The 22,433-nt window shown below is 33.8% G+C and overlaps 1 protein-coding gene across 3 annotated transcripts in view; it reads right to left on the bottom strand.

The window, feature by feature from the left end:
* Positions 1-22,433, bottom strand: part of LOC106793756 (protein neuralized) — an 80,648-nt gene that overhangs the window by 16,052 nt on the left and 42,163 nt on the right. The window contains exon 1 of one of the 3 annotated variants that reach the window (XM_014760933.1): positions 21,514-22,181. The exons of 1 other annotated variant lie outside the window; for it this stretch is intronic. In XM_014760933.1, coding sequence (XP_014616419.1) covers positions 21,514-21,874 — 361 coding nt within the window. In that variant the 5' untranslated portion in view covers positions 21,875-22,181. Of the gene's footprint in view, positions 1-2,795; positions 3,458-21,513; positions 22,182-22,433 lie in introns of those variants that run through there. One more of the 3 variants, XM_014760935.1, reaches the window with a different exon arrangement.

Below are 22,433 nucleotides of genomic sequence, written 5' to 3'. Positions count from 1 at the left end.
AAATATAAATAAATATAAAATATATAAATATAAAATATATATATATTTCGTATATATATATGTGTATGTGTACAGGTGTATATGTATCTTTTGTATGTAGACGACGATTTGCTTGGATGATTAAGGAGGGGGAAACGACTCTTTTCGCGTGTTTGCGTTTTTCCTTAGCTATCGTAAACAATTGTGATATTAAGATACCACCAGCAGGTAACACACGCGATCTAAAAAAGATGCGTTAGAATGATTATTAAGGGGAGGGGGAAGAGAGGAGGAGGGAAAATTAGATATTAACGATATGGGTCTTTGAACTTTGATGCTTAGAGACTCCGGGAATGCACGTATCGACGAGAAATCCGTAAAAGATTTTCACGGACCGTTATGATAAATGATGGAAAAGAATTTCTGTGGGTGAGGCGCTCTTTTGTTAATAATAATAATAATAATAATAATAATAATATTTTTAGTTAGTCTATATTTATATCGATTATATTATTTTTGGATTTAAAAAAAAAATAATTGCATTAATATATATATGTGTATTTGATAATTAATTTTTTGTTTTCTTTTGATGTTAAATGAAAGATTTTTACATTAATCAACGTCAAAAAGTGATTTAATGAAATTCGATATCTTCGTTTAATAGAAAATTGGACATAGAAAAAGAATTCGAGAAAACAAAAAAAAAAAAAAAATAAAAACGAAGACAAAGAAACGAGAGAAGCCTTCTATGGAATCGTTGACCTCGCCTATTAATTCGTTGTGGATAGGGTAACGTACTGAATGAGGATCAAGATTTCTATCTGTTTTATAAAAAGAAGAGAACGAGATAATTTTCTGAATTCTTTGATCCCGAAGAAAAATTCTTTCGATATCCTTTGTCCCTTGGGAAACAAACTAAAATATTTATTATTTCTTCGATCATCATCATAATTCTAATATAAAAGTTGAGTTATTTAAGAATTTAAAATACAAAAGATTTTTTTGTAGTAATTTTATTTTTCGAAAGGGTGGAAGGGAATACGAACCACCAATGCGACCAAATGCGAATTCCCATAGCGTAGGAGGCGTTTTAAAAACACGAACATACCCGACGACCAACCACAAAACCATCTTATGGAACAATCGGATTAACGAAGTTAAACGACATAGGGTGGCCGCCCATGTACTAATTCGTTTTTCCTACGCCCTTATTTAAAACGTTCGTATATAAAATAGCCGAAGAAGAGAGTTTGTGCATCTGTCATGTTTCGCACGTTAACTTTCTAGTTGAGGCTTTGCGGGGGTGTAAGTAAAAGATGGAACTAGAGGAGGAGGAGGAACAACAACAACAGGATCAGAAGGAGCAAACGGGACCAGCCCCTTCTCCTTCCTTTTCATATTCTTTTTTTTTTATTCTCTCTGGGCTTTGGACAGGGAAAAGATTAACGGTTTCCCTTCCCCTTTCGTTTGATTCGTTCGTTCGAAGTACTAATTTTCGATCTGTCGAAAGATGACGCGTGTGTTTTTCTTTGTTTCACATTGAAAATCATGTAAAAAATTTTTGAATCATTTTTTTTCATCTCGTTAAAAGATTTTTTAAATATCATCGTTCAAAACTTCTAAACTTTCGTCTGATATTAAATGATATTTTTTGATCTCTTATCGTATTTAATCTGATAAATATAATCTCAAAAATAAATATGTTTAAATATTGTTTAAAAGAAATTATATGCGAAAGCGAATCTCTCTTTTTCTTTTTTTCTTTTTTTTTAATTTATGCGATATTCATCGATCCGATTCGTTGATTAATTAAACGACCTAATAAGAAATATGCTTGTTAAGATATTAGAAATTCAATGATTCGTTTACAAATTTAGAACGATATTTGAACTAGTTCATTTCAAATTTTAATATACTTTCTTATTTTTTCCATGGTTTTTTTTAAAATCACTATTGCCGTAGAATATTGCGAGAACGTTGGTTGTCGTTGGACGATGACTCATGGCGGGGATGGTGGTGGGGGAAAGAAAAGTTAATGAAATTCTACTTCCTCGTGTATAAGACGAGACAAAGAGACGCGTGTTTTAAATACACGAGAGAATGAGTTGCCGGCACCAATGAGCGCCAATTTAAAAAAATAATTGTCTTGGGTGTGGTAGATCCACCTCACCCCTCCCACCACAATCCCTTCTTCTATCTTCTTTGTTAAAAAAATAATATTTCTTTATAACGACAAAATTAAATATTGATATATATCCACATATATAACCATATCTATATATAGATCCACCCCACCCCTCCCACCACAATCCCTTCTTCTACCTTCTTTATTAAAAAAATAATATTTCTTTATAACAACAAAATTAAATATTTTACATCCTTATTGATATTTCTTACATTTTTAATTATTTCTCTTACAATCGAAAAATACGTTAAATGAAGTATTCCATGACGGAGGTTATATTATAAAAATATAAAATAAGATTGAAAATAAGAATTTTAAATAAAGAAAACCAATCTTCGAAGATTCTAGTCAACGTAATTTTAGTTTTTCCATTCTGTTATTATTAGAGTGCACTCGTTGGATAGGTTCACGCTCTATAAAGTGCTCATAACGCAGGACGCGTTGGTAGATCCTTAGTGGGGGAGTTGGTTGCTTGCTCGAAAGAAACCGTATGTAGGGTGGAAGAAAGAGAGAGAAAGAGAGAGAAAGAGAAAAAGAAAGAAAGAGAAAGAAAAAAAAGTGGAAGTTTGCTTCTTTTAGAATATTTTTTTTTTGTTTGTTTCTTTTTTCTTGTTTTTTTTTTTATACTCACCGAAAGCGTTTCCCGAGAGTCTCAATCGTGCCACTCTGGTGGCTCTGTTAATGGTCATCGGTCGCCTAGGTCGATGACAAGACAAAGCCATCATATTTTATTTTCTTTCTATTCAACGATTTTTACCCCAAAAATTCATAAATAACAATTGTTTCTTCTTTCTTAAAAATTCATTTCACTTGACAACAAACAATAATTTCTTCGTAAAATATATCCGCCGTTGGATTTTCGAAAAAGAAAAGAAAAAGAAAAGAAAAAAAAAGAAAAAGAACAAAGCAAGGGTGAAGGGTTGTTGTTAAAGAAAATGTTGAGATTTAAGGGATAGAAAAGAGGGATGAGGTGGTGGTAGTGGTGGGGGGGGGAGGGTTAGAAGAAGGAAAAGATGGCGCTGTGGTATTAGACGAAAAAAGAGGGGTGAGGGGTTGAAAAAAAAGGTAAGGAACAAAACACGTACGCGCACATACATACACGAAAAGAGAAAGAGAAAAAGAGAAAGAAAAAAGGACGTACAAAGATGCACGTGCACGCGAGCGTTATACTTCACTTCCGTGGATTTTCGCGATTCCTAGACCGAATCGGGAAAACGATTATTAACTACGAACAGAGAACAAAGTGAGAGGAATAAATGAACCCCCGAAAAAAAAAAACAACAACAACAAACGAAAACACAGCAAAAAAAAATGGAAAAAATACGAGAAAAAAAAAAGGAAAGAAGAAATATATATGTATATAAAAAATAATCGGAACGAAAACGAAACGCGGAGTCGTCGGGTAAAAGGCGGGCAGCTTGAACCACGCCACTACAACGACTGGCTTTCGTTGCTGAAGCAAACTACTCCCCATCTGCTGTATTGCTTACTGCCCCAACCTCCTTGCTGCTGCTGTCATTATCCGAGCGCTTGGTTATGTGTGTTGTGTTTGTATGAGTATATATACGTGAGTATTCGAAACGTGCGTGGTTATGTTTGTGTATATTCTCTCTCTCTCTCTCTCTCTTTTACACATTAACGCACATATATAGAGAAGAGCGCCCGCACGTACCAGCCGGCAGCACGAAACCTTACCAAATAAAAAGAAACTTTTTCAACGTTTCTTTGAATAGAGGTATTATATATATATATATATATGCGTGTGTGTATGCGTGTGTGTGTGCATAGAATATTCCTATATATATATTTTTTTTTAGGACAAAAATACTTATCATTGATAAGAATTTTTGTTTATTCGCATCGACCCATTTTGATCGATAGATATAATCGACAAGAAAAATTTATAATTTATCTTTCGAGAAGATATATTATTTGGATTATTGATTTATGATCACCGATCATATTATTCCATTATCTGTAAATTACTCATATTTTGTTAATATTAATAAATAAATATTTACATTTAAAAATATAAACTAAATCTATATAGATTATTAAAATGATTGAATTATTTGAATAGATTATATATTATTTATAATATAAAAATATAAAGCGAGTGTAGGTAAGTTCCAATGTATTTAGGAAAAAAGTGAATGTATGCGCGTATGTATGTCGCAGTTGCAGCTGCCCGCAGGACGATGACTACGACTACTACGACGACGACGACGACGCTGTTGAAACGACGCAAGAATGGATAAGAGAGGAAAGGAGAGGAAAGGAGAAGAGAGGAGAGGAGAGGAGAGAGGTACTTTGGGGATGGTAACGAAGCCGTGACAACGGTTGTGCACCACCTGGCCTCGGAAAGCCAGCAGCAGCAGCATCGAGAGAGAACACCGGGCCTCTCCCCGACATTGGCGTAAAACCTTCTCTTTTTGCCCCCTCCATCGTTTTTTCCTTACACATTCGAGTAGTGGGGGGTAAATTAAAAAAAGAACACGAAAGAGAGAGAGAGAGAGAGAGAAAGGAAGAAAGAGAAAGAGGGGTGGTACAAAAGAGTAGCTGCCTTTTGGAATTCCGGCACCCTAGGAGAGAAAAAGAACGAGAGAAAGAGAGAGAGAAAGAGAGAGTGATATTATCTCGACTAGCCCCCCCCTCCCACTCCTCCCTTAAATATCGATCGACGATGCTCCTACGATGGCATGCATAAGGTGGGGTGCGTTTTGTCCTCGAGATATCCTGTGTGCATACACTCTACCACGTTGATTCGTTCATTGTTCCTTAAGATTTTTTGTTTCAATTTCATTTTATACCGTTCCTTTCGATCGACAATATTTGAAGAATTTAGATTTTTGATTCATGCATTTCGTACTCGAGATATACTCTATTCATACTGTATCACGTTGATTTATTTATTGTTCTTATTAAAGATTTGTTACAAATTTATATTTTATATTATTCTTTTTGATCGTTATATAATACTCGTATTTGAGAATTGATTTCTGATTTTTTTTTTTCTATTAACCTTCCTTGCGAAATGTAAATTTGTTTTCTTATATATCTCTTTTAAAAATAATTATATTTATATAAAGAGTATAATTATATAATGTTTACCAAATATAGAGCTTATAATTAGTTGAGAAAAATAAATAACGGGTGTATTTCGGGCAATTAAGATTTTTAATTGAAAACCAGACACAGTAAAGGTATTTAAAGATTTCTCTCTTCTTGTTAATAAAATTAATTTACTGTTCCTGTTAACGAGTCATATAAGATACATAACAACACATGATTTTACCATAATATGGAACATCTGTTCGTGATAGATTTGAATATGTGAGGAGTCTTCTATTTGCGGGGGCGAGCGTTAACATTGTCAAAGGGGGGGACAAAAAAAGAAAAAAAAAAAAAGGAAAATAAAAATATAAATGGGATACGACCTTTTGGTACCAAGGAAAGTCAGAGAAAAAAAGAGAGAGAGAGAGAGAGAGAGAACTATTTTTATACTTTGCTTTGCTTCTACATCGATGAATCTTTCTCGTCGCATCGGGGAGTAATTAAAGTGCATCGTGATGGTGCACGTAGCTCGATGAACAAACAGAAGGATTTTATACGCTTAGCGCGTATATTACGTCACGTTTCTCAAGTCTAATGTAAGATAAAAAAAGAAAAAAGAAAAAGAAGAAAAAAGAAGAAGAAGAAGAAGAAAAAAAGATGCGTCTAAGTTCTTGGCAAATAGAAAATTCATGTCGCGATCTCGACTATCTTGCGTTCGATCGATTTATCCCTTTTAAAGTTTTCAACCTTATTCCAACAGGGGATCGTAAAAGAATGGTTTTTTCTTGAACGTTTCACGCACGACGAATAAATCCATTCGACGATGACACGGTAAAGTTAATTTCCCGTGAGTCCAAATGCGATTAGTTGTGCCAGTAGTAGCTACTGTGCATTAGAATTTTCTTAAGTATCAAATGATGAAAAAAAAGAGAGAAAGAAAAAGAAAAAGAAAGAAAGAGAGAATCCTTAACTGATGGATGATGAAGTAAACGCTTGTCCTGTATATTAATGTATTATACAAAAGAAAGTAAAAGCATGAATGTAACAAATGACAGGATTGACGTATAAAAATTCCGATCGTTTGCGGCTCGATGATTTTCACGGAACATTAGCATACTTGATCGCGTAATGTTCGCGGGATATAATATAAGCATAAGAATCGGGATTAGGGTCGGGTAGGAGTTAATAGGGGGGAAGTGGGGAAACTTGGACCCCATGTTACACACTTTAATCTTTCTCGATCACTTGGAAGAACAACAACGTTACGTTATATTCTACATATATAAAGTAACAATGTATCGATATATATAGAGAGTGTGTGTTACATGTCAGTGAATGGCAACGAACTCGTCGTTGTCGTCCGGCCTGATCGATCGTTATACTCTTCCCATGGAAACGAGAAGAGCTAACACGAGAGAGAGAGAGAGAGAGAGAGAGAGAGAGAGAGAGAGAGAGAGAGAGAGAGAATATTCTTTATTATTTTATATTATATTTTTATTATGTTAATCGTTAAACGTTAATGGTAAAATTTATAGAGTATAATATAAACTACGTTGATTATAAATCTTTTAAAATGATTAAACAATTAATTTAATTAAGATCAATTAATACAGAGTTAATTTTTTGTTCTTCTACATATATATATATATATGTCATAGTATAATTAAAATTTAATTACTATGTGATAATAAAATGACTGTATAGAAAAAAAGAAAACCTGTTCTAACAGAGTATTCAGTAAGAACATAAATACTTACTATAAAATAAGGATCGTTTCTATTGATAAAATGAATTTCCCTTTTTTCGCGATACCTCGCGACCCTTCGAAAAGAAAGAAAGAGAAAGAGAAAGAAAAAGAAAGGAAAAAAAAAAAGAAAAATTAGGGGAAAAAGCACGTTTGAAGTCAAAGGGAGAAAGGAAGATAGTAGAGGGATGAACGCGTTAAGCCCCGGAGTCGCGTAGCGGATTTTCTATAGAATTTCCATGGAAGCCGTCACCGAGCTCAACCCCACCAAGTCCAGGCAGGCAGTAATAGCAGTAGCAGCAACAGCAGCAGCAGCACCAGTGGTACCACCACCACCACCACCACCACCACCACCACCACCACCACCACTAGAAATACTACTACTACCACCATACTCGTCCATGGGGGTTGATATCGTAATAGAAGCTGTATCGATCCCGCCCCCGACTGAGCAGACTGGCTGTTGTCAGGGGGTTGATAACGATATGCAAGCTCTGCACGTTATGTATATGTGTGTATATATATATATATATATATATATATATATGCTCACGACAAGGACTTCGTTTCGTTTGTCATCAAAGAGAGAGAGAAAGAGAGAATGAGAAAAATAAAACCTTTATTTCGTACTTATGTTATTTTAAACTCGACGAATTTCAAAGAAAGTCTCGATTTATCAGTTTCATACATTTTTCTTTAAATTTCTTTCTTTGACACAATTGATTCGATTTATCGATTATAGCGATTAGCCATACGATGACGTTTAAAACTTCGCTTTGACGCTTCGGAAATAACAATTTTGGTTCTTTCTCTATTTTTTGTTTTTGTTTGGGTACCGTACCTCTTCTGAAATAAAACGAAAAATAATGCGAGAGCCACTCTCCTCCTCCTCCTCCTCCTCTTTCTCCTCTGCTTCCCTTTCGAACGACGAACGAGTGAGTGAGATTGAGAGGAAGAGAAGGGATGGAGGCACGTGGGGGATGAAGTGACGGGCAACGTCGAGCAAAATTCCACTCACAATTTTTTTTCTTTTTTTTTTTCCTTTTTTTTTTTTTGAGTTCACGATCGACACCGAATCTCGGCAAGCTTTGATCGACGCTCTCGACGAACTTCACCATCACCATCACCATCACCATCACCTACCACCACCACCATCACCACTACCGCGTTTCTACAACACTCGTCGAGTTGTCTACGTTAAAAGCGTCACGAGAGATATGACATTACATACGAACATTTTTATATTCCTCGAGACGAGAAAATAGTTCGACGCGAGTTTAAAAGAAAATAGAAAAGAAATAATAATATTATTATTAATAATAATAATCGCGTTTGTTTTTAATTTTTTATTTTTTTTGTTATCAACTGATATCTTCCTTTTTGGCAAGTATGTATATTTTAAGAATAAGAAAGAGGAACGATTGAAGGAAGAGAAAGAATATTTTACCTCGTTTCAATTTGCATGTGAATTCTCACGAACGGCTCCAAGCTATTCTATCAAGAGAAAACCAGAGAGAGAGAGAGAGAGAGAGAGAGAGAGAGAGAGAGAGAGAGAGAGAGAGAGAGAGAAAAAGATTTGTATTCTCGCAACAGGAAGGTATCAAGGAACCGTCGGTTTACCCTCAGGATATTAATTGCAGATGAGATTTAGTCGTGTTTCCCTATAAAATCGATCAACCTTGTAATTTGTAGTTATACACGAGAAAAATCTATTAATTTCGTTGAAATATTCTTTCACCCAATACAAATTTGTTATCTTTTGTTGTTTCGTTCGATATATGTATATAAAACAAATATATAAAATCAATAAAATATTTCTCAAAAAAAAAAAGAAAAAAAAAGAAACGGTATCATTTGTTTAAAAACGATTTATAAATATTAATACCATATACAATACATATATCCTTATTTAATTTGAAATATATATTGAAATGAAATTATAAACCGATATTAATCATTGTCTATTACGTACGATAATAATACGTGAAAATAAAAATAAAACGTCGTACACGTATTATATATGTGTTATCGATTTGAATTAATGAGCAAATAAATCGAACTCACATTCGAATAGATATACAAGTATACTTTATTACTTTAAGATTTGTTCAAATTCGAGAAGGTTTACTGAAAGTGGGTTCATTTAAGATGGAAATCATGGCTAATCATGTGGATGTTCTCTTTCCTATAGAGAAACTTATGCGATTTTAACCGAACTAAGAGCAAGAAGAGTCTATGGAAATTTGTTCTACGTATTCGTGTATTGTATATATATGTGTGTGTATATGTAATAATGCAAGGGAGAGGCCTCGTTAATGTCGTCGAGGTATCGATCGATCGAATTACTCGTGCATTATAAAGAAGGACGAACTAGAGTACGTTTGATTAATGTTTAAGACTCTTTCTCTCTCTCTCTCTCTCTCTCTCTCTCTCTCTCTCTCTCTCTCTGTATTGCATTTATATGCACTGAATAAACTCGGCATGCTTTTTCATTTTTTTTTTAAAACTCAATCAACGAAAGACAACGACAATACGAGAGAGAATCTCAATCTCGTCTAGTAAAACGAGTTGAAATATCTTTCTCTCTCTCACTCTCTCACTCTCTTTCTTTCTGGTTGTTTTAAATTCCAATTTTCGAGTAAAAGTTTACGAAACTTTGACGATTCGCAGAAGGACGATTAACACAGAGGAAGATACATAAATCACTAGTCGAAGAAACGTCGGCAAAGTCGAACGAAGTTTACACCGAAATTTCCTCGATTACGACCTCGTTTCTCAACAATTCCACCAACTAACACGCGAAATTTGCATTAACAGAGTAGTTTCAGTTTGATCGTTTCCATTTAACTAACAAGGTATATTGAAATACTACGATCAAATTTGAATCTAAAATTATCGAAACTTCGTGTATAGTTATTCCTATCGTGAGTAGTCGAATTAAAAAACAAAACAAAAAAAACATATATACTTATGTCTATGGAATGTGATTTTATAGTTCAATTGAATAACGAAGAAAATATTTTCTTTTATTTATAAATGAATATTGTGTGTGTGTGTGTGTGTGCATATTTTATGCATTTTGTTTACAAATTACAGAATTTTGGAGACCTCCTGTGATAGGTGTTTTTAACGATTAATATAATCTGTATTTATTTCAAAATAATGAAATCAATGATCTTAGAATAAAATTCTCTATATTATTGAATTTCCATCGGGGGATGATTCTACTTTCGATTGATAAACGAAGAAATCGAAGGAAGTTGATGTTTACGATTCGATCAGACGATAATGTCGGCCGTTTTCATTCGCGTTTACTCGTACGTCGTTGGTTTATCGCAAAACGAGCATTTTCGCGGCTCGCCACACATGGCTTTCCAAGAATTTCGTGAAATTAGTGTATCTCGGTTAGTTAAATTCGACAGATCGATGTGTGAGAAAAAACATTTTCGAAATTTCAATATAAAAAAAAAAAGGCTTAAACTAATAAACAATAAAAATAAATGAAAAAAAATTCAAATGATCTCTTACTTATACACCTTTACTCAGCGTATACTTTATTTAACTTAATCACTATTAACTGTATTCATCTCGTTATATAATGAAATTGGCCTGTTTGCTAAGTTTATGAATAAAGATTGGACGAAGAAGAAGAAGAAGAAGAAAGAGAAGAAGGAAAACGAGAAGAAGATCGTTAAGCCAATTAACATTCCTAATTAAGTCTTTTGTACGATTGTACTTTCTAATGAGTGAGAAAGAGAGAGAGTAAACTTTTCCTAAAATATCATCAATTAAATCCTTTTCGTTTATTATTTGTTTTCTAATCGATCCACCTCTTTAATCGACCAATTTTTATGAACAACTAATTTCAAATAGTTATTTTATCATTACGTGATAATCAGAGTGACCTCGTTTACTTTCTTTCTTTATTTCTTTCTTTAGTCAACTGTACATACGTTATCATTGACTAACTTCCTGTGATTAGATGTAATAACGAGAGTTTCTTTGAACTATACGTAGGTGGTAATAAGAAGAAGGGATGAGAAAGTTTGATTCTAAGTAAGGGTCACGTCACGGTTACCGTTTGAACTTTGACACTTTCGACAATTAAATCATCTCATCGTCCATTCTTCATTCAAGTCGTTGACTCAAGTCATTGAGGCGCCATGTTATTTCTTTATCTAAATTACGCGTGGGTTGTCCTTCGTTTACTACACCGTCTGTCTTCTTTCATTTCGTATTTTCGTATTAGTAAATTAGGTAGGCGTTTAAAAAGTATATTTCGTGTAACAAGCGATAAATTAGGGAGAAGAAACGGTCGCATCATGATTTCTATACTTGCCAACTTGAATATACGTTGTCTTACTATTGAAATAATTCTCGTGTAAAAACAAGAGAAAAATAAAAAAGAAAGAGAGAGAGAGAGAGAGAGAGAGAGAGAGAGAGAGAGAGAGAGAGAGAGAGAGAGAGAGGTAATTATGACGGTGGATTTGATGCAATTTAAAAAGAACATTTTTTTAAATTTATTTTACAATGTACATAATTGTGTGTGATGTGTTATAAGATATAATTATTAGATTTATTTCTTATTTTTTTTTTTCGATTTAATCCACTGGTATAGTTTACTGGCACGTATGAAAAGAAAAATTGTCATTCTTTCATCTTTTTACGTAAATATCACGTTTCTGACACACAATTTCGTCATTGGAGAAGGAAAGGAAATAAAAAATAAAGAAATAAAGAAAGAAAGAAACGTCGTAACATTTTTCTCAACTTTTGAAATTTCTAACGGAAAGATTTACGATCTGTCGTTTCTAGAACGAAAGAAGAATGACGAATTTCAATACCTCTCTCATACCTCATATATTAAATATAAATCTTACGGGATTAATGTTAACAGAATTATCGAGGATCTCAAGGAAATATCATTCGTAGAATTTTTCATATAGCGAGGTAGAAAAAAGAATTAAAAATAATAAATAAAGCAAAAGAAGAAGAAGAAGAAGAAGAAAAAAAAAACAAAAAGAAATGATTGAAAAAGTTCGTAAAAGCATAAATTATATTTCGTTACTAGGAAACTATTAATTATTATCTAACATGTGTGTGTGATTTTCTTTCTTTTATCGTTACGTTCGAAAAACTAGCTAGTTTAAAATGTTTTATAGTTTATTTTACGAGTTAACGAATATAAGAGGAGTTAGGATTACTTTAAAAGCGCACAGAACTTTACTCGCCTTGTTATTCGATCATAGTCGAAGAAAAAAGGGATTCATCATGCGGTCTCGCAACATTTGTTCCATTAAACTCTAGAGTCGTCAAAGTCCCGAGAGTAATATATATATATATATATATGTATCCGCGAGGGTGTAGGGCTCCTAGGGATTCTTGTCTCTTCGTAAATCGTTACCGCCTCCAACTACTACCCTTCATTCGTGCTCCAAAAAATGAGTCAGTCATCCATTCAAACGAATCGTCCTATGGTCACTTCAAAGTCAATTAAAATGAAGATAAAAAAGAAAAATAAAAAAGAGACCGATCATAAAAATTCGATATTTTTCTTTTCCCTCCCCCACCCCCTTTTAATCGTTAAACATAAATAAAATACAACCGAAAATTCGAAAATATTATTTTTTTAGTACGACCGAATGTTTTGTTATTACGAAAAAAAGAAAAACAAACTGAAATATTACGTAAACTTAATAACAAAATAAAATAATCTTATGCGTCGATATAAAAATTGATCGAGATAATTAAATATATATAAATAACAATAATAAATATTAAATAATTCATTCTGTGTTAAGGTATGAAAAAGTATGACGTATCCTAAATATTATTTTACCCCAAAAGGGTTATTATAATACTATTAAATTATTCATGCTTGCAACCGAGTAATACAAGACGGTTCGGAAAACAAAAAAATGTCTTAAATATGCGGAGTACGATGACATTAAAGTATGAAAGAGAAAAGAAGAGAAAGAGAGGGAGAGATAGAAGGGCAGAGGGTGGTGGCAGGGGTTACAGGGGGGTGGGTTGAAGAAGAGAAGCCAGCTCGGTGCCAGACGAAAGCTCGATGATCGAAGAATGGCTTCGTCGACGGTGTCTCAACGTTTGTTCCATTAAAAGTACGGTGAATGATCCTGGGGGGCAGTAGACCATCCTATGGAAAGAAAGAGTGAGGGAGAAAGAGAGAGAGAGAGAGAGGAAAAAAAAAGAAACCTTAAAAAGGCAGTCTCGATAAATCTCGACGAGGGTTCATTCGTTCGTTCGTTCATTCGTTCTTTCTCAGTCGTTCGAGACAACGAGAAAGAAAAATACATATTCTTTTCTTTTTCTTTTTTTTCTTCCATCATTTTCTTTTCTTTTTAACCAAAGGGGGGAAGGAGTAGGGAAAGGGGGAGTTAGTGGGGGTTGTAAATGTCTTTACAAAAGCTTTCTTTAATATACCAAGGAATGATATTATTCATCTCTCGTTATTAAAATACATTACATACATTTAAAATATAATAATGTAATGTAACGAAAGAAAAAAAAGTAAGAAAGAAAAAGTAAAATGGGAAGAGGGAAGAAATAAAAGGGACTAACGTATCGTGTTAATTTAAAAAAAAAAAAAATGAAAGAAAAATTTGTAAATATCGGTGATATTATATGTATATATTGTCGGAAAGAAGAAGAAATTTAATTAGAGAGTCGGATACTGACGCAAACATATACCATACACGCATAAGCACACGCACAAGGAATAACGAAAAAGCTCTCACGCGATGCCTCGGGCTTTTCTTTTGCCTCTGGATCGCATCTCGTGTATGGCACTTCACGAACGACGACAGATGTTCGGCAGTTGCATACATGCCGGGTTGTGTGCTTAAATAATCTCATATATCTAACTATCTATCTCACTTTCTCTCTCTCTCTCTCTCTCTTTTTCTTTTTCTTTCTAATTTTCTTTCACTCAATAGTAAATTATAGCAATGTTTTGATAACAAAATTATGTGTTTCCCTTAAAAAATACAGATCATTAACATTAAACTTAACCCCGTACGAGATTAAATGACACCCCGGTACCTATAATTTGTAAAACAAAAAAAAGAAAAAATGCGGTAAAAATGCATGTGAAATGTATATTATTCATTGATGAATCAAAGAAAATATCAATTTGTTAAAATCACACATTTCATATTAGGATATAATATGGTTTTTTTTTCTTTTTTAAGCGGTCATTTTAAATCATTATTTATTTGAAAATAAAAATTAAAAATGATTGAAGCGAAGAAAGTTTCGTTAGATGAAATAAAAAAGATAACATTAAAGATAGAAGAATGAATAGGATGAAAAGAAATATTGTATAATAAGGGGGAAAAAAAAAAGAAAAACATTAATTTATTATTTAATAGAGAACAACTCGATGCATTTTCATGCATTTCAGAGCACGTGCTTGTAGTCGCCCCTTTTAGCATCAGATGCAAACCACGTATATACTTTACTTAACGTATAATATATATATATATACCATCGCCATTAAAATCTACGTTCGTTGCTTCCGGTGTAGGAAGTTTACGAAGAGGGAAGGTAAAAAGAGGGGAAAAAAGGGAGGAAAAAAAAGAGAGAAAGAAAATGCACGTGCGCTCTTAACCTAGGGTGTTCACACACCTTGCTTCCTTATCTTTTTCTTTCATATGCGTACGAGAGATATGATCCCCTTTTGATGGAACAAGCTTTTCTACTTCTACTACTATTACTATTACTATTACTATTACTATTTCTATCTTTCTTTCTTTCTTTCTTTTTCTTACATTTCTTAGAAACGAATATCTTGCGAGTATCTTATCTATTCTTCATCATAATGCCACACGTTCGTTCTATACCAGTAATTAAAAACCGACACGAGTTGCGTTCCACCACCTTAGTGGAATAATTGTTATATAAAAACTTTAAAGTTATATTATTTCCATGAATTTTTACTAATTCCATCCCATAAGCTTATGGATGATATTATATGATATAACTGTTCCCCCCTTCGAACTTACTCGGTTTAATCAAATTCATAACTAAACATACGCGTTATTCATTTGTTTATTTCTTTTTTTTTAAAGGATGAAACCATGACACCAATTTAGCAAGATGAATCACGCGCGTTTAAAGAAAAAATCGATATAATATGAAAGTAGAGGAAAACGACTTCCGTTAGTGATTTTTGTTCATTTCCGCTCTCGATATCGGTCGACAGGAAACAAACGACCGCTCGTGCTTATCTATCCTGTTTACTTTTTGGTTAAGAATTTTTATATATTTATAAAACCCATATTTAGAAATACATATATTAAGATATACATATATTGATTTTAAAAAGAAAGTGAACGCGAACGAAGATCATCATCCTCATTTTATCTCACGAATTTTTCGAGTTATCTACATTAACTTCGAATGACGTTTAGTTAAGAGATACCAAAACCATTTTTCATTAATATAACAAGATTATCTCCTTATGATTTTCCAAAAAGATACGATACGTCAGGGATAAAAAAAAAATATTACTAGATACCCCCCAATATATAAAAGTTAACACGAAACAACGTCATTTAGCGATAATCATCGAGATAAACTGAAAATTATAAGGAAAGAAAATAAACAAAATTATTATGACGTCGGATACGTAGTAAAAAGGAAATTAAACAATAAGATTATGATGATATCCTATCGAGGAAGACGACGATGTTTTGGTATTTCTGATTTGTTTTTTTTAAAATACAAGTGTCCTTGCATTCGAACGGTTTAACCAGCTGATTGACGATACGGAACCAACGGCAAAACCGGTTGGTAAAACGCTCGTGGGAACAAAGACTGGTTTCATTCGCGAGTGTGACGTCACGAATCGAACGGAAAATGGGTGGATGAATAGAAAACACGCGTGTAGATGTAAAGAGAGAAAGAGAGAGAGAGAGAGTGAGTGAGGAAGTGTCAGTGGGAACGGTCAGTGATTGTTTTTCTCAAAGATTTCTTTTTCTTCAATTAATTTCTTTTTTTCCCCTTTCCTTTTTTCCCTTTATAAGTTAAAAATACAATTGATATTTATTAAAAAAAAAAAAAAATAGATTTCGATTAAACTAATAACATCCTACAGCAACGTGTACTTAAGTTTCAATCATAATAACGCATATATGTACGCGTGGAAAGAATCATAATAATGGCAAAACAAGCGGGTTATTAGTCATGTAATCAATTTAGTTCCGATCATTAAATACCAAAATGAATCACCTTTCCGTTCCTACAGGTATGGAGGAGTTTTTTCTTTTTTTTTTTCAACGTAAACCTGTCGAGACAAAATTACGCACAAAGTGGTAGAGGGACTTTACTAGCTGATTTGTCGACTAACTAAACCAACCAGTTTCGAAACACTTGGACACTATCAGGCTAACTCACTCACACTCACACTCTCTCTCTCACTCTCTCTCCCTCATTGTTGGATCTTACAGCTTGGTGAAGCAATGAGTCAGTCTCTTGGACTTACGACTCGTAGACGGTAAGATAAAGTAAAAGAAAGAGAAAGAAAACCCCATTGGTAGTCAACGAGTGAAAGAGAGAGAGAAAGAGAAAAAGGTGAGTTCCACCTATAACACGCAGCACGGTCTTGAATTTTCTTATTTGCTTCAACTATGACGCAAGGTTTCTCGTTTAAAAAACAACGATGCTGATGATGACGAAGACGACTACATCAACAACGTAAACTCCACCTGCGTCAAAGTAAGATAAATAATATTACGAAGACGCGAATATTTCGTTTAAGAATTTCTGCAAAAGAAAAGAAAAAAGAAAAAAGAAAAGAAAGAAAGGAAAGGAACGGGAATGATTCATCACGGTAATCCCGCGACCCGATGAAAAAAAAGAAAAAAAAAGAAAAAATAATAAATAATATCGTAAGAAAAAACGAGATGAAAGGAAGGAAGCAAAAGATAAAAGAAATAAGAGGTAAGATTGATATTCTTTCTTTTCTATCCCCATTTTATTATTCGAACAAACCAGTCGATGGTAGCAAGAAACGTAAAACGTTACTGGTCGGTGACTTCTCGATTGAAAAAAAAAAGTTTCTACCGATCAGCTGATTCTTATTTCTCATCGATCGATTCCTATTCCATCTCTCTTTATTTTCATATTATTTTTCTAACACACAAATCTAAATTGATTTTATTTTATTAATTTATCTCGTTTTTTACGAAGGAATTAATTTTCGTCATCGATTTATCTCTCTTAGACGAAAGGAAAAAGTATTTTGTCTTCTTTCTATTTTGCATTATATTTTCTTCTACTTTTTTTTTTCGTGGTCCAGGAAAATAAATCAACGAGTCTTTTGATAATTCAATATCGACGATGATAATCGATGAATGCATGCATGCATTGACGATAAATACGAAAGAAGGTAAAAATATACGTAACGGTTTTACTTTTACGTTCAAATCTTCAGGTAAAAATCGATTTTAGGAAAATTTAAAGACGATCGTATACCATCGGTTGTTATGCTCTTTGCTCTAACCACAGAGGGTAGGTTGGATTTAAGAGAGACAGAAAGAACAAGGGAAGAGAACGAGAGAGAGAGAGAGAGAGAGAGAGAGAGAGAGAGAGAGAGAGAAGGAAAGAGAGAGCCTTACGTTATTCTCAAGGAAAAAAAAGAAGAAGAAAATAGAACGAGGGTTAAAATTGCGAGGGGTTGGTTGTACGAACAGCTGCTAGCTAACGTAAGAATAGTCGTCAGCTTGAAACCGACCTACTAGAAAAGCAAATCAAAAAAAATCGTTTATACCTGAATTTGTTAATAAAAAAAAAGAAATACGAAAAAAAAGGTCAAACAAAATATATCATTAGATCGTTTAAATATAATCGAATTTCCTCTATTAATAAAACGAGAATGAAGGTTGTTTATTCGTCAAATAACAGTTATTAATTTCGCGAAATAAAATATATAGAGAAAATTGATATTAAATAATTATCATCGTCGTTATATTATTTATTATCTTAATTAATGACGATTAAAATTGTTCTTATTTGTAACAGCGTTAATTTTAATTATTCAAGTAATTAATAATTAAATATGCAAAATATTAAGTGTTCGTCTCAAAGGGTTTGATAATAAAATTTGAGAAAATTTAACGGCTCAAATGATACGCAATTTTATTATTAATTGTTATTTAATTTAATTAATTAATCATGCCTTATTTCGAACGATTATACACACACACACACATATAGACACATGCATGCAAACAATTCGATACGGAAATCATTAACTTTCGTGTAACAATTGCCACGCGTCCGAAGACAAATGAGCTCGAAGAAACCGGTTCTCGACTGGATGATTTTTTAAGGACCTCCACCCTCACCCTTCCCCTATCTTTCTTTTACTTCGGACCTCCTACAAAGTTCAACAAGCGAAAAGAATCGTTTTACTTTGCGTTGGTCCATCGGTACACTAGTTTAATTCGATACATCTATTTCCCTTTTTGATCTTAGAAAATTATTAATTATTCACGTTATCGCGCGTTTCTTATTGTTTTTTTTTTTTTTTTTTATTAACATTAAACCTACCACGTGCTTCCTGTAATTTAAATATAAAAAACGTATAACAAAATATCTACATTATTCATTTATAAATAATAGAAAATATTTGTTATTCAGTATTAAATTGAATTAAAATCTCATTCTATAACAGGATACATGCTTTGCTTCTTTTTTTAAACTGTCATTTGACTACTCGCGATAGGAATAGCTATAGAGACGAAGTAATATAAAATAAGTTTAGTATTAACAAACAAGAACATTTTAAAATACGAAAGTAACAAACAAATAACAAAAATAATAATAGAAAATCCCAGTCAAGATAATTCTTTCAAAAATAATTTTAAAATACAAAAAAGAAAAAAAAAACAAATCCTTTTAATTTTTCATTCACGACTTCTCTCTCTCCCTCTCTGTTCATTATCGTCGATGTAAAAAACAAGAAAGAAAGAAAAGAAAAAAAAAAAATAATCTTACTAGCCCAGTCCGATCGAGCTTTCGTGTTCGTAGTAGTTGTGTCGTTGGCGATGATGCTTTTGTCTCTCGGCGTCATCGGTGTGCTTGAAAATTTGCTCTAAGAGAGATATCGGTGAAAAACTATGAGTAAAGAGAGAGAGAGAGAAGAAGAAGAAGAAGAGATGCAGCAAAGAACGATGCTGCTGCCTGCTGCTACTGTTACTACTACTACTACTACTATTACTACTACTACTAATACTATCACAATCACTACTACTGTTACTGCCGCTTCTGCTACTGCTATTACTACTACTACTACTACTTCTGTGCTATGGCAGACAAGACAAAAAGTTCTTTGGGAATAGAGACGAAGAGAGAGAGAGAGTGAGAGAGAGATAGATAGAGAAAGTAGAAGAGAGGAAGAAGGTTTCCACTTCGCAAAAGCTGTCGCTGACAATGGACGCTGCTCGTGGAAAAAAGGGTCGTGACTGGTTGGGAACAGCGAATATCTGATGAGAACGGTATGTGCGGAATAGGGTGGAGAAGAAACCTGACGGAGAGAAGGGAAAGATAGAAAGAGAGAGAGAAAGAGAGAGACAAAGGAAAAGGAAAAAAGAAGACAAGAGCAAGAGACTCGCGTGGTTACTGCTAAATCATCCATTGAAGGAAAAGTCGGTCAACGATGCGAACGCATACACTGAAACACGCGTCTATGTGGGGAAGGGGGGGAAGAAGATAAGTATATATGTATGTATGTATGTATGTATGTATGTATGTATGTATGTATGTATGATAAACGATGCTGCAGCTAGATGGGAGGGGGTGAGGGGTGAGAAAGAGGAAAGTAAAAAATCGAGCTATACGAAAGACTCGCACAGCAGATAAGTACAATCTACCTGGCAGACTCGATAGGTGGTGGTGGGAGAAAAAATGAGAGGGGTTTGGTGGTGGTAGAGACTTTTTGGAGATGCGAAGGATGAAACCGATGAATACGAGAAAGGGATGGGCGAGGGGTTGAGTGGAAGACAGATAGGATGATGATGATGATGATGATGATAAAAGAAGATAGTAGAGTATAAACTGTGTTCAATCAAAAATTCAAATATACCACAATATAATAGTTAATCTATTATAATATATTTTTCTCTCAGACGTATTTTTTCGTTTTATTAAAAATTTCTATAAATTTATCTTGACACAATCTATATATTATGGTAATATATATATAAATTTTGGTATATTCTTCGAGATATAAAAAAGAAAAAAGCGCGATAAAATGTGGTGCATTTTTTTTTCTTTTTTTTTTTCGAAAGCGAACGATCATCGTGAACGATCTATGATCGAATAAGGAGAACGAAATCAAACGACTGGTAGTCTTGCGAAAAGGACGTCAACTATTAACGAGAGATTTCGATCGAACGTAAAGAAAAGTGGATGACGGTGGAGAGGATGGTGAGTAGGGGAGAGAGGAGGGGGGGGGGCGGAGAGAGAGAAAATTCGTACCATCGAAGACCGATAGCTCTCATGCTTTTTGGTGGATATATCGGAAAACTCGGGTCACGGAACATCGCCGATAATTATCGGAGACGAGAATGGTAGATAACCGCTGACCGAACCGCAAAAAGTAATGTTCGAAGTTGCGTACTTGAATCGTTATCCGTCGTCCGTTCGGTGAGTCAAACAAATTCGTTTTTCCCTTCATTTTTATAAGTATTGCCTAACTAAAGTTGTCCTACAGTAATTTTGTAACCGGTTAGGTTTTATCATTTTAACGATTCCGATATAGGAAAAAAAGGGAGAAAATAAATAATTAATTTTATATTTGTTCTTGTTTCTTTTTCTCTCTCTTTCTTTCTTTATCTCTCTCTCTCTCTCTCTCTATCTGTCTTTTTCGAAGAGAATGAAAATGAAACGATTTATAATATCGCCTAGAATGTTAAACCACCGTATAGAGGGTAACATTAGACGCGTGAGATCAAAATAATACAACGGTAGAGTGTTACTACAAGAAATACATGTTGCAGAGTGCCGTCACTTTACTTATGCCTCGCCCTTTGATACTTCGCAACGACAGTATCCGGAAGAGGACGAAGCAAACGACAAGAAGATCGTTGCCCGGATAGACGACACGTTAACCTCGGAAACATAACGCGAGTTCCTTTACGGAATGATATTTACGTCTGTATTATAGTAAATGCATAAATATGTATTTATATTATCCTATAAAGATGATATTTCGAAATTCTCGATCCATAAATAGACGAAAGTTTCATGAAAGATTTTCGATGTATACAAATAGGTCAATAACCTCCTCTCTGCTTGTTTATAAATATAATATTTACTATAGGAACACACAAATATATACACGGATCCATTTGTATTGTTCCTGATATAAAAGTAACGATGTCGAAATTAAATTTTCGAAGAAGGCAAGTAAAGGACAATTTCGTTAAACTTCGAGGAATAAAAAGATACATATAGAGAAAAGGAAAAAAAAAAAAAGAAATAAAGAAAAAAAAGGAAGAAATTCGTAGGCGTGGCCTGCGCTCACCTAAGCCCATCTTGCGTTTAAGCTTCTTCAATACTTTCATTTTGCTGCGAAGTGGTCCGAGAATGTTGCTGTTGTCACCGTTGTTTTGGACCTCAACCGGCGCGTTGTTTTTATCTTGATGACGATGATTGTGGTTGTGATAATTCGGATGAATAGTATGATGTACCTCGTGGTGATGATGGTGATGATGATGATTATTATGTCGTTGATGTTGTTGCTGTTGCAATTGATGATGATGGTGATGTTGTTGAAGTTGTTGCTGGTGCACGCTTGCGCTTGGACTAGCAACGACGTGACTCGCGCAGCAGTGACAGGGTTGGCTCTTGCTGCCCTTGACCGCGCACTCTCCGGACACCCCCATAAATCTGGCCGTGCTGCTCTCGAGAGTCGAGAGCGTGCGAAATCTTGAAATAATTAATACGGACGAATGTACGTGCGAAGATCAAATACCACGAAGATGGAATCCAACTTTCAATGATGATGTATTTTTATCCGTCTTCTTGCGAAATGAGAAAACGAACGATCAAATGTATCAAAATCAAATACGAATAAACGTGAACACAGTTTTGTCCGTCACTCGAAGCACAACGAAGATAAATAAAAAATCCACCGATAGAAATGTTTCCGTTAGATGGAATTGTTTCGCCAAAAAAAAAAATATAATTAATAATAATAATTATATTATATATTTTTATATGTATATATATATATATATGTAATAATAATAATAAAAATAAAAATAATAATAAATCACGAGAGTAGCGAAACAATGACTAGAATTCTTCTTATTTCGATCTTTCTCTTGCACTCACAGCCACGGATCTTCTTTCTTCAAGTTGACGTAACTCGAAATGCGATTCGTTGTTTTGTATTAATATCAAAGAATTAATATATATATATATATATATATATATATGTGT

This window comes from Polistes canadensis, unplaced genomic scaffold, assembly GCF_001313835.1.
Source record: "Polistes canadensis isolate GaletaPanama2010 unplaced genomic scaffold, ASM131383v1 scaffold_18, whole genome shotgun sequence".
Lineage (NCBI taxonomy): Eukaryota > Metazoa > Arthropoda > Insecta > Hymenoptera > Vespidae > Polistes > Polistes canadensis.
The sequence above is the reverse complement of the archived record's forward strand: the minus strand, read 5'-3'. Positions and strand labels throughout refer to the sequence as shown.